This window comes from Panicum virgatum, chromosome 9K (genome assembly GCF_016808335.1).
Source record: "Panicum virgatum strain AP13 chromosome 9K, P.virgatum_v5, whole genome shotgun sequence".
Lineage (NCBI taxonomy): Eukaryota > Viridiplantae > Streptophyta > Magnoliopsida > Poales > Poaceae > Panicum > Panicum virgatum.
Window position 1 is genome coordinate 51,312,751 of NC_053144.1, and position 26,223 is coordinate 51,338,973.

The following is a 26,223-nucleotide window of genomic DNA, read 5'->3' on the forward strand; positions in this document are numbered from 1 at the left end:
GCATATCAACGAAAGAGGTCTTGTGGACGCTATTAAATAAAAAAATGCAGCTGATTTCAATTTCTACATTTGAGCCATGGAGTCTACACACGCGAGGGAGAGTATTGAAGTATAAACAATGCTATGTGACAACACATGTAGCAAGTATGGCAGCACCGGCAAGTTATTAGATAAATAGTTATTAGTGAAAAAAAACTTCGGTTTGCATGTCTAATTGGTGCTAGAATTGTTCTTTCTTGTTCATGGATAAGAATCACAATTTGATGCCGTCATAACATGGCATGCAATACTGAGGATTTGCCCTCTTGAGATAATTTTACTTAGAAGAACGGCGATGCAAAGAGCATGCAGGCCCAGATAACATTCCAGTAGAAATTTAACCTCTAGTGACTAGTGAGTAGTGAACCAGGTACAGCATACAATACTAGCACAGTTCCCTTCCAAAGGCGACGTGCTTACAGGCCGAAAACTTGTGCAGCTGCTGTACTGCACATCTCGTGGCTACTCAATAAGAACATACCAATGTAACACTAATTTCAAAAAAAGCAGACTAGTAGAAAGAGAAAAGAGATGCTACGATCCAATTGACAACAAACGGTTAGCCCATGTTCATCTGGTCAATGGTCATCCGAGAACGCTTCGCAGCAGCGGCAGCTGCCACGGCATTGAGTTGGAAAGAAACCCTCTGACCATGCTGAGAAGTGTGTTGTTGCTCATTACCCCTCTGATCCTGGGAGTAGTTCGGATTGGAATTTCCAGGGTTTGGGGTTGGACTAGGGTTGGTTTCTTCGTTGTCATCCTCTGTCTCCTCAACTTGAGGTGGCGGCTTCAATGGTGGCAGGAGTTGGTAATTCTGAGCCAACAGTGTGTCCTGCTCTGGTGGCAGGGGAATTGAACCAGGAGGAGCGATCGACTTAGGCAGCGGGATTCTGTTCCGGTTGCGTGCCAGCTCAAGGAGAACCTATGAAGAATAGGAAATCACTTGTTAGCCTAAACCACTGTTGTGCATATGTACTCTACATATAACACTAGGTCAGCTAAATTTTTCAGGAGTCCAATGAAACAAGTAAAGGTTAATACTAACCCTATTATCAAATTGTCAAAATATTAAATAGATCATAACCACAGAAGAAACACCAAAACATGAGTTCCAGTGTTTCACTACAACACTAGTAAGCTTTCAATTCTTTTTCCAGATTAGGCGAATCTGAATCTCATTACGAGATCACAAAGAAATTACAAAGTCTTTGCGCAGACTGTTAACACAGTGTCAGGTACCAGAAGACTACTTCATCTTGATTGCACTACAGTATGAAGGGCTTTAATAGGACCAAGGGAACTACCAGCAGCCCATCTGGTTTAACACATCGAAACCCTCAACTTACGACATTCAACAACCACTTCCTGCAACACAGAAAGACACAGGAGAAATAACTTAAGAATATCACATCAGAACTACAGGCTTGACTCGCAACTAGATTTATTAATAATGGCTTTCTCTGTTCTAGGAACATAAGAAAACAAATGAGATCAGTGTAATATGGTGTATTAGCATCACATCTTATTTCAAGGCAAATGAACATATCTAACACCCCAAGATACTTGGACAACTAACATAATGTGGCATTTGAGGTTATCGTTTCAAGAAAATAGAAACAAGGTAATATCTTATGACCCATGGGAACTCTAAAGATCGACTGAAGTGCTCCGGATTTTCTATTAGGACAACTTGAATGAGTCTAACAATGATTCGATTTTTTGGACTGCATAGAAGTTTGACTTCAGGCAGATAAAAAGTTTGTACTTGCGTTTGTTAAATTTGACAGCAAAAAGATTGTTTTGATTGCTGGGGTTCAGCTGTTGGTTGATGTTTATACTTTTCTTGCTCTGTATCTGATGAGAACTCTTTCCCAAATTTAGAGATTGTTTCCTAAAGGTCAAGTTGTCTTTGTGGAAGAATTGCCTTGTAAGAAAAATTGATCAAACACTACTTTCTGTTGTTACTATACCAATTGAATTTAGCAAATTATAATAGAATTAAAGTAGTTTTAAAAACAAATCTTCACATGCCATCTTCTCAAGGCCAATCCAAATATAGATAATGAAATTGCTAGCCAAAGTTCTGAATTGTTGACTATGCAGATCCCAAAACATTCCTTTGTGACTGGAGGGAGTATTCATTATGAGCTAAGCAAGAATGAAATTAAGCTACTCGCTTCAAATGTTAGTTCGATATTTTCCAAGCTCCCTTTTTTTCAATCCACGACAATAAGTATCCTTACTTCAGTGATGCCATTTATGATGCATAACAAAAAATAAAAATCAAATGTGTGGTTGATATCATGAATATTCCAGAAATGCATTAAAAAAGATAGTATATTTTTTATGTACCTAAAACACATTGCAAATACGCAGTCACGAATAATCCCGCTAAAGTAATAGGAATTAGGCCTAAGTTCATATCCATAATGCCACTTTATCAATGAATAGCCAGATAAAAGCATTCGATTCTGTTGGTTCATAGGAACTTATTGACAGGCAATATTATAGTAAAATGATCTTTGATATCTACTAGATAGTTGACTGACAAATAAAAAAGGAATTGGTCAGCCAATGTTTTTTTCATCAAAGAACCTGAACAAAAGGTAAAAATAGCATTGTCAATTGTCATATGTTTATGATGAAGATAATACATTTGCTGTGATCTGGGAACACAAGAAATAACCAAGAGGCAGAATTACAAATCCAACAAAATGATAAGCATACTAGTCCAATGCAGTTCTAGTATTCTACATATTATTTGTCTTTGATGGTGTTTAACTCAGAAACACGGATACGGTAGGGAAGGGGCATATCCCGTGTCGGATACATATCCGACACGGATACGCCTGGGATACGGCCGGGATACGTATCCACGGCGTGTCCGCGTATCCCTAAACAGTGATGCTAGAAACTCACGAACGGATACGTATCCAACGGCGACGAGCCGGCCACGCGCGCTGCTCGGTCCGTCCGCGCTGCTCCGCTCGCCCGCGGCCGCGTGCTGCTCCGCTCCTCCCATGGCCGTCCGCGCTGAGCGGAGAGGAGGAGGAGGGTAGGCAGCGGGGGAGGGGGAGATCCGGCGGCGGCGGAGGCCGCGCCGAGCAGAGAGGAGGGTAGGCAGCGGAGAGGAGGAGGATCGGCCATCCCCGCCCCCTTGCGCCTGGCCGCGCGCGGCGGCGCCGGCTCGCTAGCCCGCACCCGTGCCCATCCTCGCCAGCGCCCGGCAGCCACTCGCCGGAGAGGCCGAATCGAGGCCGGCCGGCCGCGCCTGATCCGCCCTAGTGCCACCGCCCCGCCGCGGTCCACCCTCGCGTCGCGGTCCGCCGGTCCGCCCGTGCACCACCGCCCCGCCTGTGCTGCTGCTGCTTGGCCTACCGCAGTGGAGAAGAAGGAGGCGGAGGAGCAAAGGAGAGAGGAGGTAGTGGAGGGAGAGAGAGAGACACGAGGAGGGAGGGAGGGTGCTGGGACCGTGAGAGAGAGTGAGGAGGGAAGAGGAACAGATAAGGGTGAGAGAGATAAGGGTGAGTTATTTGTTGGGTTGTAGCTGCAGCTACTGCCGTCCAACAGCTCAGCTGGCTGCTTTTCAGTCCAGCCGAACGTGCTGTTTGATATGTATTATTCTTCATTTATTTATTTAAAAAAATAGTAAAACGTATCCGCGTATCGGGTTTTTTAGAAAATTGCCGTATCCGCGTATCCGTATCCTTCCGATACCGATACACGTATCCGTATCCGTGCTGCTTAGGTGTTTAAGGATGCAGAGGCCGTCATTAAAAGATACATGATTTCAGTTAATCATAATCTTCCTGTATCATAATGCAATTCAACAACCGTAGTGAATATAATACATATTATTAGTCTTTGATGGTGTTTAAGGATGCAGAGGCAATCATTAAAAGATAGATGATTTTAGACTTTTAGTTAGTCATAATCTTCCTGTATCAAGATGCAATTCAATAACCATAGTGAATATACAACAGAAAAAAGTTAACAGAGGAAAATGTGAAATACAAACAAAATAGAATACTCTAATGCAGCTGAGCATTCAAACATGTGTGCATTAATCATAAAGGTTCAATCCTCCCAATATTGATCTAGGCATCATCGACATCAATCAAAACTTAGAAATGCAATTAATTGGATGGGTATGTGTTAGATGGGAATATGCCAACTTATAATTAGTCTTGGACTAGGTTATCACGGCTCACATTAACCAGCAAAGGCACCTATACCTCTTAAAGGATTACGAATAGTTCAACTTTACATGGGGAACTTACATTTACTAGGTATGGTCAGTTCATCTTGAGCTACACCATTTAAGTTAATCTAGCATGAGCATGTTATATAGCAATTGGCATTCTCTCATCTGAAGGACTTCAAGCCAACATGCTCCTCTTGTAAGGCCAGTATTTTTTTAGTAATTTAAATTTTTGCAAATATAGGAAGCAGAAAAATTACCATACTCCACAATGCAGGACACGAATGACAAGCACAATCCCACATTTCCACTGACATGAGTACTCAACAGGAAACCTCATAAACAGGCAAACAATACCTAAAGAATAACTCATATTGGAAAGAAATAGTTTATTTTAGACTAGACGAAGATGTACCAGTTCTCAAAACCTTACTATCACATTCATAGAACAATTTAACATAGAACATGGCTTTTTGTAATAGTTGATTGTATGGTCCCATCTAGAATTTCTGCATTTTCTCTTATGACATTACGCTGTCGTCTCTGATCTATGTGGCTTTAAGTACTTGCATCCTCTTTCTGATCATATATCTGAACCTATGCAGTGCGATAAAATTTCCGCCTATCCATGGAAATGAGGGGGGGCAGTTTATAAAATAGATATAACTTCAACACATGATTTCATCCAAACTAAATAGATATAACTTCAACAATAGAGAGATTGGTGGGGTGGGGTGGGTGGGTGGGTAATCTCGTCAGTAATTTTCACAAAAGCAGAAGGCACCATTTAAATCACAGGTCCTTTTGCCCGCTAATCTACCAATATACAACTACTTCAAAATTAAGCTGCAACTACACGGGCAACACAACAACTAGGGTTCGTGGACTCAACCGTGGTAACAACAGTCTATGCCGAGAGCAACAATTACGCGCGGGAAGAGGAAGATTAAACGGAGGATCCAACCCATTTACCAAAATTGGGGTACAGCGAGGGTGGAATTCTGGGTGGGTTTGGTACCTCGCGCGGCGGCGGCTGCGAGAAGGAGAAATTGACTTTGGCCTGGATGGCGAGGCGGACGTCGTCGGCGTCGATCTGGGCCTTCCCGGCGTGGTCGGCGTAGACCTGGGCGTCCCCGAGCACGTCGCCGACGTAGCGGTAGGCCAGGTCCAGGAACTGGTGCACGACGCGGGGCTCGTACTCGCCCTCGCCGAGCCCCATCGAGCGCAGGAGCTCCCGCACCACCCGCGCGTCCCGGGGCTCGTCCGCGACGGAGGCGCCCCCGGCCCCGGCCCCGGCGGCGGCGGCGGCCGACGGTGCCGATGGACGTGCGCCGCCGGCGTCCATGGTTGGTGCGGCTGTGCCTGGTGGGGTTTCGCCGCTTCGTTTCGGGGGTGTGGGGTTGTCAGGGAGAGTCGATACCGAAGATGGTTCGTTGATTTACAAAACGTATAGAAGTACGAGGAATGGTACAACACCAAGCGACGCTTTGGCCGAGTGGTTAAGGCGTGTGCCTGCTAAGTACATGGGGTTTCCCCGCGAGAGTTCGAATCTCTCAGGCGTCGCGCATCTTTTTTGGCTTTTTTGCTATTTTATTTTTCAGTGCGCTTGCTCTTCAGCTTATTTCGATTGCTAATCTCACGTTTGTAATTTATGCTGATCCAACACTTTTCTACTAGAATGCTTCCACTGCATCATGACCGTCCTAGGCCACATGTCTATTCTATTCCGCCCAACCTTTAGAGTTCCACCGCAAAATGCAGCTAGTAGTAGTTTAGAAAGAATCATTTAGTTCGTTTTGCGCCTTTGGACTCCTGTACCTTTCACATTTGGCCCATGAACTATCAATATTGGAGAACTTTACCCACTAAACCATTCTCGTATGGTTCTAGGACCTACTCCTATTTGGAACTTGGAATGCACAATCCAATGGGCTGAGAATTCAGTTAAAGTACATCGGGCGGCACAAGTGACTGGGCCAGAATTTAGTATGTCCTCCACACTGATTGAATGCTGCTTTAATAACCGGAACGTCAAACTCAAAACTGTTACGTTTACGTATTTAGCTTTTCAGAAGAAAAAAATAAACTGTTACGTATTTTCCTTGTGCTTCAGAAGACGTTTCTGTGACAAATGCAGGGCGTCATGTTTCTGACTGTTGCTGTTTTCAGTATTCTGGGCCTGAAACACGACGAAAAATGGAAGATGCAGCCAAAGGATAAAGCTTTCTAAAAAAAGGTAGAGGAAAAGCTACGCAGCTGGTGGAATTTCTCCGAGAATTACTAGGCTTTCTTCTCTGACCGAGAATTACGAAACAGAGCGCGTATGGCGGCACGGACAAATCCACGTGCCAACTTTGATACACGAGGCACTTTCTCCATATGCCGTAATAATAATGATGAAATAAATGAAGGGAAAGAAGCAGAGAATTAATAAAGTGTAAAAAAAATACTACTCCCTCCATTCCAAATTATAATTCATTTGATTTTTTATCCTACATTTTATCACTTGTCTTATTGAAAAATATACAAACATAATAAATTTAAATCATTTTAAAAATACTTTTATTAATAAAGCAAACTACCACATGAAAAATCGATATTTTACATAAATTTTTAAATAAGATGAGTGGCTAAATTCATGATCATAAAATCAAACGAATTATAATTTGAAATAGAGGGAGTAGCAAAAAGTACAGGTAACAAAAAAAAAGGAAAAAGGTTAACCGGCCCAGTGTGATGCATGCCATAGGTTGATAGGTATATGTCATGCTGATGGTAACGTGAGCGTAAGCCTGGAACCGTGTGATCGTCCTCCTCCGGCGAGGACGGCGGCGGCGCCGTTTCACGTCGCACATAGTTGACAAGTTCAGCTGCCAGCGCTGCTTGCTTGCTTGCGGCAATCTTTTACGTGCAGTTGAGTCGACTCCTGACGAACTCTGAATTTCTGATGAGATCACGGGGTGAGGCGAGTGTCGCCGGCGACGAATCCGGCTGCCGCGCACCAGAGAGTCCAGAGATCCATGATCCGTCGTCGTCAACACCCCCCTGCCTTTTCGGGGAGAGGACACGGATCCTCAGCAGATGTGGCTCGCGTCATCCACGCGCCGATCTTCCAAGGATCACGTTTCCTGCTAGTTATTGTCAACTGCAGAGTTCATATTAACCTCCGCCCGGGTTCCCGGTGGAGTTGCGAGGGCTCCCTGCATTTTCAAGAGCTGCGCGTCATCCTTCAAAAACTTGATGAGAACGGGAGCGTCAACGGATCCTCAAGTTCAGCGCTCTAACTGCACGCATAAGTTTGTACGCGTTGCGGCAGGTCTTCGCTCTCGTAGGATAGATAGTGTCACTGAATTTCTTTGGCGCGTGCCACTCGTGGTGACACGAGCAGCCTGCACTCGTTGATCAAGGTTATCCTAGATAAAGGCACCTTCTTCTTTTTGCCCCCTTTGATTTTCCGGGTGATCGCAGCACGGTCAATTCGTAAAGTTGAGTGTGCACACGGAAACATCGGCCGGCTTTGCCTTCCTTTTCAGGTGCAGCAGTTTTCAGCTTTTGTTGTTGTTGTTGCTGTTTCCCTCGGCTCCTTGCTGCTTGTCAGATTCCGGTCGCTCGGCAATTCTAGAGCCCACTTGGTCCGCCGGGCTCACACCTCGTGTTCGTTCGTTGACAGCGGCACCCCCTCCTCTTATCCGTGGCAACTTCGATTTGTTGGACAGACACAAAAGAGCAGGCAGCAAGGACAAAGATCAAGCTATCTAAAATACAGTCCAGCAGCCAACTTCCTACTTCGTTGATGCAAAGTACATTTTGTATGATACACTATATATATGATTGCAATTGGAATATTATTTCCGGGCGCTAGAACGAAACCCCTTCTTGCCGCAAGCTTTTAATAATTTGGCCGCGATCTGTCATTACGTGCGACTATCTCGAAGTTAAGAACTTAGGAACGAGTCCTGATCCGATCCACTTGCATCTCTCTCTCTCTCTCTCTCTCTCTCTCTCTCTCTCTCTCTCTCTCTCTCTCTCTCTCTCTCTCTCTCTCTGTAGCCGTGGTTTTCAAAGAGCGCATTCATACGCAGGTTTCTCTTCTCTTTTAATTTCCGGCTCGTGATAAACGAAAGAAATGAGCCTCGGGCTCTTCTCATGCGTGTTGGCCTTCTCGATGGCAGAGAGATGCAGCAAAGAAAAGTTACCTGAAAAGATATTTCACTGTTGCGCTGCAGCGAGAGCCACAGGACCATTGATGTCTGACCGACCGGTCAGGTTGAATTTCTGAGAGGTTCGGCTTCGAATGTCGGCCAGCTCCAATGCTCTCTCGATCTAACCAGTGGCTTTTATTTGATTCCCCGGAAGAGTAGTCGGCTAGCTCGCGACTTTATTTGCATTGTCCCCAAAAATGACGCCCCTTTTCTGCCATTTGAACGTTCACACGTTTGCCTCGCCCTCTTTCAGGAAAAGAGACCCAACCCACGACCTCTACGGTGTTGATGTGTTCCTGTGTTTGTGTGTCCTGTAGAGCGTGCAAAATACGAGCATACAATCCACGTCAGCAAAGCATGCACACCAAAAGTTCGAAAGTGAGCATCCACGTCGCTGTGGGTGTTTCGTATAATCATGAAACGCTGCTGGCATATTTCTGTGCGAGTGGGAAGCTAACTAAAAGTTTCTGTCTTTTTTTCCCCTATCGTCTCTCCGTCTCTGCTGACTCGAATCAATGTCTCGAAGTTTCAGGGTTTGTGTAGTGCATTGCAACGTAAATCAAAACTCCTGGGATCGACAACTCCGTTCTTTGAGAAAAGTACGCAGTAAACTCTAGCAACATCAGTACAGGTCAGATTCAGAACTGTCTTTCCTATTCAGAATTGTCTTGAAGATTTGATGCTTGAACATATTTATGCAGTCAATTTGCAGAGAGCACACAAAAAAAGAAAGCTCTGCATGCTGAAGCAAGGTGTTTGTTTGTGATCCAAATTAGTATAGTATTAAAAATCAGAGAGCAGGAGCAAGGACCGGGGTAAACGATCTCTCGAGATGGCATACTGACAATGACAAAGACGAACTCTAGTCAATTCAGCAACTTAATTAGGAAACTTCTCTGGTAGATATTTCCACGAACGTGTAGTGGCAATTGACCGCTTAAAAATTTACGTCCCACAATGCTACAGAACAATCAAAGTGGTGCTCTCTAACCGATCTGTGTGAAATAATGGGAATCAGGATAGCTTGACGCCGCACTATTTCTTCCTTCTCCCTCTCTCCTAAACCATGCATCCTAACTCCAGTGAGCACTAGTCTTCTTGGACATTGACCTAATACTAGTCTATCAACCCGTGCTCCCGCACGGGCTAGTTAGAGACATCTAATAATTATCTATCTCGTGGTCTCTTTAACCAATTAAATACTCTAATTCTGTATTGTAAAGATACATGTATATCATTATGTGATTGTAATAAATGTGATCGATTTAGTTATTACTAACAATTTTTTGTCACTTTGCATCACACCACCATGTATGTTTGATATGTACTTAATTGAACACTTGAGCTATGTGAACAACATGAAAATTGATATTCTATCTCTTCTCTTATACATGAATATATAGTAACACACACATTATGGTTAGTATTTTTATATAAATAATAACATAAATAATATATTAATAATTATAGAAATAGTAATTTAAAATTTTATATTGATGCATTTTAAGATTTTATTGTAATAATATAATTTTGATTCAGATTTGGGTTTGTTTAACTTTTTATTATGTTATCATTGATAAATGATAATATATATGAAAATTTAGGGGGTTATTTGATATTATTTATAATGGCATAAGTGGGTAATTTACATGAAGATTAGAGAGTTACTTCAAATTATTTTTGTAATGGCAGAGGTGGGTAATTTAGATACATATTTAGGGGGTTACTTTAGTCTATTTTCATAATAGCAAAGGTGGGTAATTTATTAGAAAAAGATAACAGATCCAATGGCTATTATGATTAGAATTGCCGAATTGATGGCCAGATGTTTCTAATTTTTGTGAGAATTTATAAAATTTATCTATTTTTTAGACTGTCCACCTAGGATCCTAGGTGGCTTCACCTGAAGACTTCAAAAGGAGTCTCCAATTAATAATAGTAAGATGCTGCATGACTATCTGCCATAAAAACTGAATCAACAGCATGACAACGATCACGCACGTAGGCACACGTTAACGATAGTCGATAGTATTGTCTAGAGAAAAAAGTGACGGCCTGACGGGTATAGTCAGAGGCGGCGGTTATGTGACGGCGGCTAAGGGTAAACCGATGATTGAAGCATGAAAGGCAAGTCTTTAGTTCTGTAAAACAAAGAAGAATGCTCTAGCACCAAAGAAGAATGCTGCTGTTAATCAGAGGTGGGTGAAACCTTCGGTGGGTTTTCTGAAGCTAAATGTTGATGGCTCTTTCCAGGAGACCACCGGCTCGGGAAGCACGGGAGCTGTGATTAGAGATGCTTCGGGTGGATTCATTGCAGCTGCTCACAGCTTCTTGCCTCATGTTTTAGATGCAGCTATGGCTGAAGTTTCTGCTTTGAGGGATGGCCTCCTACTAGCTCAGCAAATCGGCTGTTATCGACTGGAAGTTCAGGCGGATTGTTTGGAAGTGGTAAATACAATGCTAGATGGTGGTTTCTCGGCGACGGCGTCAGCTCCAATTTTGGATGAATGCTCACAGATTTGGAAGGAGTTTGTTGCTATCTCAATTAGCCATTGTAATAGAGAGAGTAATTCAGTGGCTCATGAGTTAGCTAGGCTAGCTATGGTTTTGAAAGACTCTGTAATTTGGGCTGAGGAGCCACCTCCGTCTATTCTCCAACTTCTGGTGAATGATGTAACAATTCTAGTGAATCATTGAAGCTAGCCGGAAGGCCTTAAAAAAAAAAGATGTGCAGCTCTCCTGCGCATTCGACAAAAAAAAAGTCGTTAGTTTTGTGCACACAAGTCCAAATGGCAGGCGAGTTGATGATTTATTTCCTGGCCATGCTGATATTTTTGTTTTGTACTACCTGAACAAGATAGAGCCTATCCGATCCGCTCCTCAGCTATAGGCGCACAGTACAATGGAAAACTGAAACGGAGACCTTGAAGGCTTAAACGCCAAGTAGATCGTTAGTTTTGGGATTAGTCAAGTGAAAGAAAAGTTGCGCGTGACTAGGGGTGTTTCCTCATGGGTTCATATACGCTATTATCAAGTACTAGTTAGTGCGACTGCTCAAAAAAAAAAACTACTAGTTAGTGCCTACCGGGAAAAAAAAAGAACATGGAAGCAGAAGGGTAGTGGTTGACTAAATCGCAGCGAAGATTTTCAAGCGCGCTTGCTTCTAGGCGGCAAAATGGGACAAAAAATACAGTAGTTTGGTGCTGATCAGCAGGCATGTATAACATCACTGACGACATTGGTGTGTTCCAAACTTCCAATTTAACAAACTCATAAAGGATACGAAAGTCAACAATCTTCCTTCCATTCTCCCTGCACATATTTTTGTCCATTATATGATGATATATCTATAGCTTGCATTGCTGACGCAAGGGAATATAAGTAGACCAAGTAAAATTTAAGCATCAGGATTTGGGGCTTGGAAAAAAAAAAGGTATGATGAGCGCGTACTATGTTCCTCCTGTGTTTTTTGGGGGTTTATTTAAAGAACTACTGTTTTCTAGAATAGCATGTGTGGTTAGCATCACTACATCAGTGAGATCACAGGAGAGAGAGTCTGAGCTGTGGTTGCACCTACCAAAGCGCTTGCTCTATCACTATTCCAAGGCAGACAGAAATATGGAGGGTGCTCTGACATCATAATTAATAATGAATAAAACACATGAATATAATAGAGGTAACCCTAGGTTTACATGTCTTGGTCTTTGGTAAGACATTGGGGGAGCTTGGATCGTTCATGGAAATAGACGGCAGACCAAATAGTAGCCCTTTTCTCTATTGATGATGAATTCTCCGCGGCCCATCTCGGCTATTGAATGAACTACACCATCAAATGTGCTCGGTGCTTTGTTCATGACATTAAATATTATTATTTTTGCTGACATGGTAAAGAGAGAGAATGACAGAGTTTCATGGGATATGAGGAGAGTTTCATCACCATAAAACTCATTTGGCACAGTTATCTAGTTCTCAGTCTAGGTAACTGTGCCCATGAAACTCCCTAAATAAAGCTTCGGACAAAGTGGAGAGCACAGAGGAATAAATTCCACTATAATTCTCAGTACAATGTTGGGTGGAAAGGGGTATTTATACCCACAACCTTATTATAACATTCCAAGAATGCCCCTCCGGTTTCCTCAGAGGTTAAGAGATTACATCAGGGGTATTTGGTAATTTTCCTAAGTAAAACAGTTCAACTTGTACACTCCTACCTAGATCACATATTTCATGACACTTGGCGACCTTCGGTGGGCACCTTCGGTAGGCTTCGTATGGCATCGCCCTCAGTGTTCTCTACTTCCGAGCCGCCCGCCGCATCCCTAATGTTCTTGTCATATCCTTCGGGAAGATGGCTCCGATCAATCCCCGGAATCTTCGGATTCTAAGATTGGTTTGCATCCCTATTTTTCAACAGAGAAAAGGGAACGGCGATTCTGATCGTTAGTGGGCATCACATTCTTCGGCGGACCTTTAGGTCTCACCACCTTCGCGAGGGGGCGATTCCCAACAACGCACGCTTGCACGACAGCATGAGAGAGAGACGGATCATGGATGGATGGACAGGTTAGAAACCCGTAGAAATCAGCCGTTCTCTGGCTTGTTCCCAAACGGTTTCTTGCTGGAAACCTAATTCACCTCCCATTTCAGGGTTGGGCGCAACGAACGGCAACCTGTCACTTTCTCCCTCCAAATAAAATCTCTTCCTCCTCCTCTCCAAATTCGCTACGTGCGCGTGTGGAGATCCAGGCGCCACGAGCATCTCGTCGCTTCGTGAAGTGATAGGGGAAAACAGAGCAGCGGGATCGAGCAATGGCGGGCGCTCTGTTCTGTTCTGTAACGACCTTGGTTGCGCATCTGAATTCCTCTCCGGGGCTCCGATTGACATGGACCTCCACTTCTGCAGTCAAGTACGTCTGTCTGTCTGTGTGTAGCTTATGCGAGATGGGGAATTCAAGGTCTAGATTTGGCTGTCTGTGTGACGGAACCGTCAAATTAAAACTCTAATTAAGCGTAATGGCTGTCATTTGAACACATCGGACGCATTACCTTAACGGCTTAATTTGGCGATTCTTTCGCAACCCACGTCCCGATCGAAACAACACCGGAAGTCCCACACGAAGGAGGGCGCAGATGGTACAAGCACAACATGATACTTAAAAATACATACACTATAGGAGTATAAAACATTAGGTTTTACAATCCGAGTTCAAATATACACACAATTTACAAAAGTTGCATAATTTACAAAATTTACATCCGATGTACTGAAATTCAACTAGACTAGGACCTACAACTACAGTAGCCCTCAAAAGCCCTGACTAATCATGACCGGTCAGTCACAAAAATTGAGGAGCTGCACACTCTGCCCTAAAGTGTGCAACCGACCACTTCCTAACCTAGGGGTCTCAGTCTCGCTCCACCACCTCCCACCCCTCTGCATCCCGGCGGATGAACTTAGTACAGCAGGGGCAAAAGTCAACTTCTGTCTGTCCTGAAAATAATGGTGGCAACAAACCCTGAGTATACTAATACTCAGCAAGGCTTACCCGACCATTGGGTATACTTAGCCCACATAACTAGACATGCAAAGCTTTTTGGCCGGTGGTTGTTTTTGCGGAAAAACGCAACTACAAGTGAGTCCTTATTCCCAAGTTTTAGCTTCAATATAGAATAATCAATTTACTAAGCTCCAATGTTTTGCAAATCTACAACAATCATGGTGAGCAAACCATTAATTTTGATAATAGTAGTCCACATCTCATCTCAATTTATTCCAATTTCCTTGCTACGATGTGACCAAGAGATCAGAGCCCTCATGACCGCGAGACACGGCGAATCGATCCGATTTAACCTTTCAAGGTGAACCTAACCAACACGGCACGCAAAAGCCCCGTCGGACCCCACGCACCAACCTTTCCCCTCCCCGCCACGAACTACAGAACCGCCCCACCTACATATAGTCAGTCGAGCTCAACGTGAGACCACCAAAAGTAAACATATGCATCCCATTTCTCCGCGACTACTCGACTCGCCCTAATGGGTGGTGATGAAGTTCTGTACTTTCGAAGTAAGGTAGTACTCGGCTTGCCGGTTTCGACTACCTCCTACTCCCGGCATGCGGATAGTACAATTCAATCCCCGATCAGCACAGCCAACAACGGAACGGTCCTTAATCAACACAGATGGGGCTATACCTTCCCCCATCCGGTCTCCCATCCCTTACCTTCCATCTTGAATATAATAAAGCACATACTGTAGGAGTGACATCCTATATCTCGCGAGTGACAGAATTATCACTCGACTTCTATCGAGCCCTATTAAGCATAGCAGTGCTAACGACCTATTCATAATAGTATGAGGCCCAAGAAAAACTAGGAATCATGCAACTAGGTTTCAACCAATTCCTAAACCTAATGCACAAATATTAGAGACATATACATAGATGACATAATTTAAAATATTAGGATGTGCACCGGGGCTTGCCTTGAGTCTGCGGCTCAGTGCTAGGGTGAGATAGGCCTTGGACTTGCTCCCCACGATCCTCCTGCTGCGGGGCTTACCCCTGCGGCTCCTGTGGCTCCGCAACCACCTCGTATATGACTCCTTCAGCAGCGGTGTCTATACGTATGCATATGATATGAGAATGTATGCAATATAATTTGAAACTTTGAAATAAACCTTAACCGATTACAAATACTACTAACCATACAACCCGACGTTCATGACTCTGCAAAAACCGGAATATCCGGATTTAAATCTGGAATATCCGGATTCCCAAATCCGGAGTTTCCGGGGCTATACCCGGAGTTTCGCCTGGAGTGTCAAAAACCCGGAGTATCCGGGCTTATACCCGGAGTCTCCGGACCCGACAACATTTTTCGCCCCAAAAACTGAAATCGTGATTTCTAGCAAAACCAACCCAAAAAAATCGAAACCCTCCTAAACCCTAGTAGAGTGATTCATAAGAAGACGACTAACCGGAGGAAATCGAGTTAAACCCACTAGAACAAATGACTTGCCAAACCCTAGCTTATTTACCTTGGGGCGAGCTTTTCCTTGCACCAAGAGCTTGAACTCAAGCCGCCCAGGGAAGGAGCACGCGTGAGAGATGATCCACCACCCAATTGAAGCTCTCTTGGCCTTGGATCAAGGGTAGAGGGAGGGTTTTGGGTCTCTAGGGTTTGGGGCGAAAGAGAGCACGAGAGAGAGGGAGAGAACACGGGAGAGAGTGAGAGGGAGCACGGGAGAGAGTGAAATAACGTTTTATAACATTTAGGAACAGCAAAAAGACCAAAACAATGAGATATAAAGTTCCAGATCCGGAGTATTCGAAAGAATATCCAGAGTATCCGGGTAAATCCGGAATTTCCGGATTCATACCCGGAGTATCCGGGTTCCGCTGGCTCCAGGATTTGAAATCGAGTTTTGAATCGATTTGTGACTCAACTTGTAACCGAGAGAATTTGGTCACTAGTTAGCTAGTGAAACCGAAGTTTAACACTTGGGTGTTACAGTCTGCCCTGCGGTTGATTTGCTTTTGATCTCGTCTGATCCTCATGATGCTTCTGTATCTTGTAGGCTGACTAAAATTGTGGAAAAGCGAAGCCCGGACAAGGTTGTTTCTTCCTTCTTATAAAGAGCCAACACATTGCACTCCTACATATACTAGGGGCATATAGCATGTTTCAGCATCATAATATGGGATCATTGCTGATTGTTTCTTTTAGAAAGATTCATTATTCAGAAAATGTTTTTCTTAAAGAAGATACTAGTTGTCAGTATTTCATTCTTTTGAAAAAGTAATTGTCAGCATTTGTGAAGTATTCAAACCTAAAAATGGCTGGTGGTTTTGTTGAGGCTGCAAGTCCCCCCTGTTTTTGGTTTGACTTTTTTTTTGTTGGTTCAACAGATTTAAGGTAAACTTGCCATGTGGCACATTTATATTCATGGCAACGAATTCGCCACATAAACTTGCTTCTGTTGCAGACTTTGGCTACTGCGATTTAGTAGTTCTCGTCGTCAAGTTGAGCTTGTATGGTAGGACAGGATCGATGAGTGGCTGCTGAATGTGGATATTTTTTCTATATACATTTGCAAAGGAAAGGTTTTGTAACAACATCAGATTTCCCATCAACATGCAAGATTATCACCAAGCATTTAACAGCCTTGAAAAAAAGGGGGAAGTACTGTAGCATTGTTACTGTAGCCAATCGTGATGGAACTTGGCTCATTAGATTCGTCTCGAAAAGTTACACCTATCAAAAGATTTTACAAATAAATTTCGTTTAGTACTCCATGCATGCATTCGTCTTTTTGTGAAAAAAAAAATTATGATGTTATCCAAACATGGCCTAGTAGTGGTACTAGAATAGCCTTGTTGACGTGGTTGCTTGCACTTTCTCCTTTTCTTTTTCAAAGTTTCCGTTAAAACGTCGAGACTAATATAAATCTGGTAGAATTGAGACAGAGAGAGGAACACCCCACTTAACCAGCAGCCGAAAAGAAAAGCGCTCTGAGAAAAGAAAAAAAAAGGAAACGAGAAAAGTACAAGAGAAAAAGGAAATGGGAATACTAGATCCATGCCTGCAAGCAGGCGTTGGGTGTCAGGTCAACGGTCAGCGCGGCGACATGTCACCCGGGGCCCGGCGGGGAACGGAACGGAACGGAACGGAAGCCGATCGATCCTCGAGCACCTCAACGCGGGGAGAGCCGGCCGTATCCGTCCATGCCATCCCGTGTTACCGGTGGCTGAGAACGCAGCACGGGCGCGGGAGAAATGGTCTCTCTTCTCGTCGCGCGTCGTCGTCGTCCATTTACTCGGCAGGGTTGGTAGCTAGCTCTCGCCCCCCTCTACAAATACTCCTCCGCCTCTTCCCAACTCCCCCCGCCAGCAGCTAATAGCTCTCGACTGCTACTCCATTCCAGTCGTCGTCGATCCGGCCTCCATCCAGCGCCTGCAGATTTATTAGCTTGCTTGCTTCGGCAACGGATCGATCGCCGAGCGCTGCGGCGCGCTGGTCATCAGCTGAGGAGGAGGCGTGGGATCCGATCCATCGGGGCGAGCGAGCTCGAATCGAATTTGCATGGTGTGGTGGTAGATATATATAATTAAGGTAGAGAGAGATATATAGATCAGTCATGGCGAGGTCGTCGTCGGCGAAGAAGAAGAAGCAGCAGCAGCAGCAGAAGCAGCTGTCGGCGTGGCGGTTCCTGTTCGGCGGGTGCCTGATGGGCGGCGGCGGCGGCGGCGGCGCGGCCGGGAGCGGGGGCAGCAAGGTCCGGCCCAGGCCGCGGCCGACGGCGGCGGCGAAGCAGTCGTCGTCCCCGGCCGGGGGCCTGCTGCAGCAGCGGCTGTCGGTGACGGACGTGATGAGCACGTGCTCGGACCAGGACCTGTCGGTGTCGCTGGTGGGGTCGAACCTGCAGGTGTTCACGGTGGGGGAGCTCAAGGCGGCGACGCAGGGGTTCGTGGACAGCAACTTCCTGGGCGAGGGCGGGTTCGGCCCCGTGTACAGGGGCGCCGTGGCGGAGGGCGCCAAGCCGGGGCTCCCCGCGCAGCAGATCGCCGTCAAGCTCTGGGACCCCGAGGGCACGCAGGGCCACAAGGAGTGGCTGGTACGTGCTCTTGTATTGTGTATGATGTGTGAGGATCGGAAGGAGCAAGCAATAACAATGGCGTGCGTGCGTGCTTGCAGTCGGAGGTGATCTTCCTGGGGCAGCTCCGGCACCCGAACCTGGTGAAGCTGGTGGGCTACTGCAGCGAGGAGGAGCACCGCCTGCTGGTCTACGAGTACATGCCCAAGGGCAGCCTCGAGAACCACCTCTTCAAGAGTGAGTACTAGTATTCCTTCTGTACGATCGACTATTCCTGCCCCCTGCTGATATCTAGCTAGCAGTATCGGTTATTAGTAACACAGTAATCTAGTAGTAGTAGTATTACAGTATCATCATGCATCTACTCATATATAGGAGTAGTAATGCATCTACTAATCCGTGCGTATTATATAAACTACCCTTAATCTGAGGTAGCCTATCGCTAGCACTATGCATCAACAAATAATTAACAACCAGCAGCAGTGGTACGGTTCATTATCTATCTAGCTAACTAAAACTACTGTCCGTTGTTGGGCCATGCGTGCCACGTCAGCTGAACGGAGGATGATGCATGGTATGTATCACGCCGTTCGCTAGCAGGCAAGCTGACGAAATTAAACTAGGTAGGCTTGGAGCCACGCACGCACGCATCACCCAACTGATTAGACCAGCTTAGCTTGCTTACTTGGCTGTACTGCACTAGCTTAGCCGGTTGTTTTTGAATTTTGACCACGTTGTCAACGGAAACGATGGTTGGACGGCTAAAAAAATAGCCTTTCATCGACCAACGGATCGACGATCTTTACGCATTCATGTGTGTGTGCTAGCTCCAGCTAGCTCGCACTGCCTGCTAATTTGAACCGACCGGTGGATCATTAGTTGGTAATAAATCAAACAAAGCAACCACGCAGGCACTGTTTGGAATAAATAAAAGAGGGCGTGCGTGCGTGCAATAAGGAGAGAGCTAGCGATGGGGGAGCGGAGAAATGAAGAGAGGGACGACGACGGACCAAACGAGAGCTATAGCTAGTACTAGTACCAGATCGATCGAGAAGAAGATGGTGGTGGTTGACCAGTCCTGCACGAACGGGGCGAGCCCCTGTTGACTTTATCTGCGTGTACAGCGGCGTTTGCCTGCTGGGGCCGCCCTTGGTTAATTCCTGTGGGCCTTTATCAGTTGGTTGCCTTTTTTGCATTCCTGTGCGCTGACGGCGACGAAGAAGAAATTGGTAAGGAATCCGTGGACAAGCTAGCTAGGTTTCACATTTGTACTACGCTCCGTTTTCCTCTCCACCAATTAACTACTCTTGCTAGCTCCTAGTACAAGTCCACAACTACTCTTTTTTTTTTTGAAACGTATAAAACTACCTCTGTTGAAATGACACACGAGCTAGCGAGATGGGTGAGGTAGATGTCGAAGCTGAGCCAGACGCTTGGCTGCTATATATAACACTATGTTAGTAGACTAGCGATATAGTTGCACGGGGACAAGCAAGCATCACAGTTGACAGCGCAAGAAAGCAAGATATACATATCGATCGGTGTCGCAGCTTGCTCCATGTGTAACATATATTTTCCTGCATCATACACCAACCATGCGCGCATTAATAATTAGTACACTATGCCTTTGCTCTAGTATTTATATTTATTTTGTTAACGCACGCATGTTCGTAATAATGGCCGCTGCCGTAGTAAATTGCCGTGCCTGGTGCGTGCATTCTCTAACCGATCCATTTGTGGTATAGTCGAACACCAACGGCAAAAAAAAAAAAAAACTACTCCGTACTCACTCCGTTCCAAATTATAAGTCATTTCAAAAAATTTGGAGAGTCAAACCATCTTAAAGTTTGACCAAAATTATAGAGAGAAATATAAAGATTTATAACATCAAATAGGTGCACTATGAAAATATAGCTAACAAAGAATCCAATGATACTTAATTAGTATCATAAATATTATTATCTTGTCATATAATTTTGATCAAATTTAAAAAACTTTAACTCTTCAAAATTTTTGGAATGACTTATAATTTGGAACGGAGGGAGTATTAGTGAAGATTGCATGCGCAGCACCGTTGACATTTGGCTGCATTTATTTTTTCAGAGTTCCCGCCCGTTCTGTCATGGTCAACGCGGCTCAACATCGCGGTGGGCGCCGCCAAGGGCCTCGCCTTCCTTCACGACGCCGAGAAGCCCGTCATCTACCGCGACTTCAAGACATCCAACATCCTGCTCAACCCCGTAAGTAAATAAAATTGAATATGTGCATATACAATCTCCCGTCTGCTATATAATTTAATTTGTCTTTAATTAGACACACTAGTCTATCAACCCGTGCTCTTGCACGAGCTAGTTAGAGATATCTAATAATTATCTATCTCACGCTCTTTTTAACCAATTAAATATTCTAATTCAATACTGCAAAGATACATATTTATCATTATATAATTGTAATAAATGTGATAGATTTAGTTACTAACAATTTTCTCACTTTGCATCACACCTATATATATACGTTTGATATGTGTTTAAATGAACACTTTGTTTGAGCTACGTGAACAACATGAAAATTGGTATTCTTATCTCTTCTCTTGTATATGATATATGGTGACAAACACCTTATGGTTAGTATATATGTTTATATAAATAATAACATAAATAATGTATTAATAATGATAGGAATAGTAAATTAGAATTTTATATTGATGCACTTTAAGATTTTATTATAATAACATAATTTTGTTTCAGATTTGGGGTTGATTTTAACTTTTATTATCTTATCATTGGATAATATATATGAAAATTTAGGAGTTATTTGATATTATTTTATAATGGTATAAGTGGGTAATTTACATGAAGATTAGGGGGTTATTTTAGATTATTTTTTTATAATGGCAGATGTGGGTAATTTAGATACATGTTTAGGATGTTACTTTAGTCTATTTTCATAATGACAAAGGTGGGTAATTTATTAAAAATGATAACAGATCCAATAGCTATTATGATTAGAGTTTCCGAATTGATGGCCGGATGTTTCTGATTTTTGTGAGAATTTGTAGAATTTCTCTATTTTTTTAGACTGTCCACCTAGGATCCTGGGTGGCTTCACCAGAAGGCTTCAAAACGAGCTTTCAATTAGTAATAGTAAGATGGGACAAGTTACAGTTTTTCTTCTCGGATCTGAGAAAAAATATCACTTTATTCAGCTGGCTTGTCAGCCAACCAGCCGGCAATGTTTTTCTCTCACATTAAATCAGTATCAGCCACCAACCAATCAGCAGTATTTTTCTCTCACACCAAATCAGCACTAGCCACATGCCAGCCAGCACTACTTTTCTCTCACAATACATCAGCACCAGCCACCAGCAAGCCAACAGTATTTTTCTCTCACAACGAATCAACATCAGCCACCAGGCACCAACTATAGCTAGCCGTATGCATGTACGTTGACTTATGAATCAACTCCCATCGATCAAAGTCCAAAACGAGCCTTCAAGTTCGTTGCTGCGTCAGTAGTTTGACCTGGTAGATCGATTCCTAGTACTACTAGTAAACCTACCCTCCTTGTAGCGACGACTGTCCGCTGCTACTTTTCAACTGCGGCGGCGAGGTCACTTGTGGTCGTGGGAGTTAGCTGACAAGATCAGATCAGAGAGCCAGCCTCCTTTCATTTGCACCGCAAATTTGAAGATGCTACTTTTGACATCCTTTCACACTACCTTTCCTTTCTGCGAGAAAGAAGAAGAAGAATTGATCAGCAGCGATACAGAGAAGCAGTTGGGTGGTTCCAGTCCTCCCTTTTTGAGTCTCGGCCGGTTGCGGCTTGTTCACAATGCTACAAATGTGATTCTTCACCTTTTGTTAGTTCCATGTGTGTGTGCCTGCCAGTGCCAACCACCACCTCCCTTTAAATTGGAAAAGTCTTCAGGTGCCACAAAGTTGCTTATCTTAAAAGGAAATGAAAAGAGAAGCACAGTGTGATTTGGGCGGGATAGCTGCAGCCCAGCGGAATGGGGTGTACCGCGCCTTAAATCAGCCCAAGATTAATCCAAACACAACGTTAGTTATGATGATGGCTTTGAAAATATATGATGATGATGGTGATGGGTTTTGCAGGAGTACGAGGCGAAGCTGTCGGACTTCGGGCTGGCCAAGGACGGGCCGGAGGGGGACGACACCCACGTGTCGACCAGGGTGATGGGCACCCACGGGTACGCGGCGCCCGAGTACATCCTAACGGGCCACCTGACGGCCAAGAGCGACGTGTACAGCTTCGGCGTGGTGCTGCTGGAGATCCTGTCGGGGCGGCGCGCGGTGGACAAGGCCCGGCCCAGCCGGGAGCGGCACCTGGTGGAGCACATGCGCGCGTGGCTCAAGGACCCGCAGAAGCTGGGCCGCGTCATGGACCCGGCCCTGGAGGGCGCATACCCCGCCGCCGCGGCCCACAGGGCGGCGCTCGTGGCCTACCGCTGCCTCAGCGGGAGCCCCAAGAGCCGGCCGGACATGTCCCGGGTCGTCGAGGACCTGGAGCCGCTCCTCGCCGTCACCGGCGACGGCGACGGCGACGGCGACGCGGCGGCGGCGCAGGAGGAGGCGGCGAGGAAGGAGGAGAGGGCGAGGAGAAGCAGGGGCGAAGCTAGAGCGAATCTGTGGGGGGTGCACCATTGCACTATTTTTACCGTAAGCATGATGATATATTGACATGCGGCTATGGTTGAAACAATATATCATAGCTATATGGCATAATTACCAAACATTTGATATCAATAGCTCAACATAGATAGGGTAATAAATATGAATAAGTGATAGTATTATCTACCATTTAACAAAATGAAGTGATATTGATCATGCCATTTGATAAATCCATAATCATAACCAAAATATATGATCCGACTCCAAAATCCCGGTCCCTAAATAAAAGAGAACAAACAAGTTAAGTTGTAGCTAAGAAATTATAGAATTGTCCATTGAAAATATATGCGTTGCATACCTTTCATTTCAGATATCATATTTGCGATCTTTTCCTTCCATGTTCATAAAACGTCGAACCACAGCCTCATTGGTAACTTTCTTCAGTATTTCTTTCTCCACATAGCAAATAAGCCTATTACTCAAGTGCTCATCGCCCATGCGATTAGCTAAGCAAGTCTTCACAATCTTCATGGCATGAAAACATCTCTCTACCGTTGCAGTAGCGATAGGCAATACTAGCACAAGCTTCAAGAGCCAATAAACAAATGTATAACGATGGTGCTTCTTTGACTGCACCATTTTCTGGGAAAGCTCACCAATAGTATTTAAGTTGGAGAATCTACCATCTTCTCGTACATCAGCAATATAAAGGCACAATTGGTGTCTAAGCTCCCTCAAATCATCAAAGCTAAAATCATCAGGATATAGTTCTGCTAATCTCATCAAATTATCCACATCAAAATCAGCAAATGAATCTCTTGGATTGAATGCAGCCGAGCAAACAAGCAATTCAGAGCTTGTCTCATTAAAACGACTATCAAGCTCTTGGACTAGCCAATCAATAACTTCATTAAAGCAATCCACTTCATAGTGATGCTTATTTGTAATTCCAGATTTTTTCCTAGGTTGTTGGGGATCAATGTATGTATCTTCCATTTGCAATGTACCAATATCATGCATGGCACAAAACTCATTCACTTCATCTAACAATTTACCCCACTCATCTCTTCTAAGGCTAATCAAATGGTGTCTAGTTGATCTTACACATCCAATGGCATTCACAATGTCTTGGTCCTTGCGTTGCAATGATAAAGACAAAGTGTTTGTGGCTGCTAATGTAGTTAACATGAGATGCAAATAAAAGACAAAGTCAAAAGATTGAAAATAGACTAGAAGATTTGATGCTTGATCTCTATTTCTCCAATCCTTGTCATCTTTTTCCACAACTTTTAGCACCTGAACTACTGTAGGAAACATGCTGACCAAACTTTTAAAAGTTTTATAATGCGAGCTCCAACGAGTATCTCCGGGTCTTTGAAGGCATTGCTCTTGATTTAACCCTGTCCCCGTCTCAAGTTGCCCACAACCCAAGGCCTTCCTCACTTGTTCATGATTTATATCTCTAATCATATCCCTTCTCTTTGCTGAACCACCCACCACATTTAACAACATTGAAATCCGAGTTAAAAAATTGCTTATGCCCTTATGTTTTCTCACGGTTGCCACAATGATAAAATTCCAAGAAATTCCCTTTATTGTTGGAGTTTTTTTACTCATCATGACCACGAAAAGGCAATCCTTGCTTCAGCAATAGCCTAGCAGTATCAATTGATCCATTCAACCGTGTAAAATAAGCCCTCTTAGCTTTTTCACAGTGGTGATTCCAAGCAACATCTATGTGTTGCTCCCTCCTTAACAAATCATCACACTTCTTCATTGCAACAAAGTGCAGGCCACCAACATCACCAACATGTAGTCGTAGCCTATCTTTCCTGTGATAACCATTCCAACCATTAACAACAAATGCTTCATATCCTGCATCTTTCTTTTCTCTAAACAAGAAACAATAAAAGCAGTATGCTCTACCCTTGGACTCACTATACTCAAGCCAACTTCCAAACTCATCAAACCATTCCGGAATAAATCTTCTTGGCTTGTCTCCAATATATGAAACAGGAAAGTTGCATGTGCGAGGCTGACAAGGCCCGTTCTCTAAGTATTTTCTTCTCACCTTCTCTCTCTGATTAGGATGATAAGAATCAATTTGTTTCCTTAAGCCCGGATCATATTTAATCTCTTCTTCCCAATTTATATCCTCCACACATAAATTTCGTGGATTGATGCTACTATCTAGCTCTGGTGCTTTTCTTTTAAAATACTTCTCCATGATTTCCCTATCATTTGCAAGAACAATCGGATTTTAGTTGCTTGCTGTCATGACCGAGAAAAAAGAAACCCTAGATTAAAATGTAACATGCTGTTCCTAAACCTATAGGAGTAAACAACACAACATAGGAATTATCCAAACTCAATTTGGGGACAAAATTAGCGAGAAAAGATGAGGGATTAAAGTTCTTGCTTACTCCCAAATGCGCCCTTTGACCCCTGTCCTTGCAGACGCTGGGCGGCCGGGCGATGCCTTGCCTGCTGCTGCGTGCTGCAGTGCTGCTTGCGGGCTTGCCTTGCGGCCGTGCGGCTTGCGTGCCCTGCGCCTGCGTCGAGGTCGCCGCACCGCGTCGCGTGTCGGCCAAGCGCGCGAGCGCGGCAGGCGAAAAGACGAGCGCGGCTGGCGAAAAGGAAAGCACCAGAAGAACTGAAGAAAGACGCCAATCTGCAAGCGCAAGAACAGAGCAAGATACGTCCTTCCGTATTCTGCCCAGTTTCCTTCGAGAAGCATTCTTCCTGCTTTTTTTGGTGGGCTTTGGGCCTTGCTGTCTGCGCCTTGGCCTGTGGCTGAAAGCTCATTGACTAATTGGTCCATGGGGGGGTGCCTGCTTGTGGCCCACGGGGGGTGCACTAACGGTGAAACTTTGCTGCTAACAAGCTTTTTCAATTTTTGCCTGGGTGCCTAGGCAACCACGGTGTCTAACTGAGCTTCGCCCCTGAGGAGAAGGGACGGCGAGCGGAGGGAGAAGCAGGACAGGCCGGTGGCCAGGTCCCCGAAGAGGCCGGCCGTCCCCGTCGTCCCCAGGAGGCGCCCGCCGGCCGGGCAGAGCAAGGAGTTCTGGGAGTGGCACATGCCCGCGCAACCCAAAGCGTAGGCGTAGCGAGGTAAATTAAATAGGAGTACTAGCCTGTAGTAGTCTTTTTTTTTTCATTTTTCTTAACGGTGTGCGTGTGGGCATGGGTTGCTGGTTCCCGGTTGGATCGTGTTAAAAACGTTCGAGATGTAAATTTAGGTGGTAGATTATTCATGTCGTCGATGGAGTACGACACTACGTAGTGATTTTTTGTTCACGGGGTTGAGGATTCTATTACGTATACTGCACAACCCCTGCCGCAATCTGAGGCTGTAATTCCTTGGTTTTCTTTATTTATTAATATTTTGGTTGATATATATATATATATATATATATATATATATATATATATATATATATATCGTTCGGGCTTGGCCTCCTTTCCTTTTTCTTCTCCTAGCATGTAGTTCTTCTTCTTTTGGTGTTACTGCGACCCATTCTCTGTTTGTTTTCACGGTGGTGAGCTGAGATCCTCC

The 26,223-nt window shown here is 44.4% G+C and overlaps 3 protein-coding genes and 1 non-coding gene across 7 annotated transcripts; 2 read left to right on the plus strand and 2 right to left on the minus strand.

Moving 5' to 3' along the window:
• Positions 1–277: 277 nt before the first annotated feature.
• Positions 278–5,656, minus strand: LOC120652094 (transcription initiation factor TFIID subunit 9-like). The gene is made up of 2 exons (XM_039929807.1): positions 5,259–5,656; positions 278–961 (listed from the first exon to the last, which is right to left on the minus strand). The coding sequence occupies exons 1-2, from the start codon at positions 5,583–5,585 to the stop codon at positions 599–601; spliced, it is 690 nt and encodes a 229-aa protein (XP_039785741.1). The 5' UTR covers positions 5,586–5,656; the 3' UTR covers positions 278–598.
• A 65-nt stretch (positions 5,657–5,721) lies between these two features.
• Positions 5,722–5,803, plus strand: TRNAS-GCU. Its single transcript has one exon. It is a non-coding gene; the product is annotated as a tRNA-Ser (tRNA).
• Positions 5,804–13,051: 7,248 nt separating this feature from the next.
• LOC120652095 (serine/threonine-protein kinase RIPK-like) lies at positions 13,052–26,062 on the plus strand. 2 transcript variants are annotated; one of them, XM_039929808.1, is made up of 6 exons: positions 13,052–13,397; positions 16,021–18,057; positions 18,138–18,273; positions 20,140–20,276; positions 22,152–22,654; positions 25,615–26,062. In XM_039929808.1, exons 2-6 carry the CDS (start codon positions 17,581–17,583, stop codon positions 25,766–25,768), a joined length of 1,407 nt encoding a protein of 468 aa, XP_039785742.1. In that variant the 5' UTR covers positions 13,052–13,397; positions 16,021–17,580; the 3' UTR covers positions 25,769–26,062. The 2 variants fall into 2 exon arrangements, with proteins under 2 accessions (XP_039785742.1, XP_039785743.1); XM_039929809.1 differs by having other exon boundaries at positions 13,052–13,349.
• LOC120652097 lies at positions 22,713–25,610 on the minus strand. Of its 3 annotated transcripts, XM_039929812.1 has the most exons (3): positions 25,091–25,610; positions 23,026–24,901; positions 22,713–22,945 (listed from the first exon to the last, which is right to left on the minus strand). In XM_039929812.1, exons 1-2 carry the CDS (start codon positions 25,486–25,488, stop codon positions 24,277–24,279), a joined length of 1,023 nt encoding a protein of 340 aa, XP_039785746.1. In that variant the 5' UTR covers positions 25,489–25,610; the 3' UTR covers positions 22,713–22,945; positions 23,026–24,276. The 3 variants fall into 3 exon arrangements, with proteins under 3 accessions (XP_039785746.1, XP_039785744.1, XP_039785745.1); XM_039929810.1 differs by lacking the exon at positions 25,091–25,610 and having other exon boundaries at positions 23,026–25,038; XM_039929811.1 differs by lacking the exon at positions 22,713–22,945 and having other exon boundaries at positions 22,964–24,901.
• Positions 26,063–26,223: the final 161 nt, after the last annotated feature.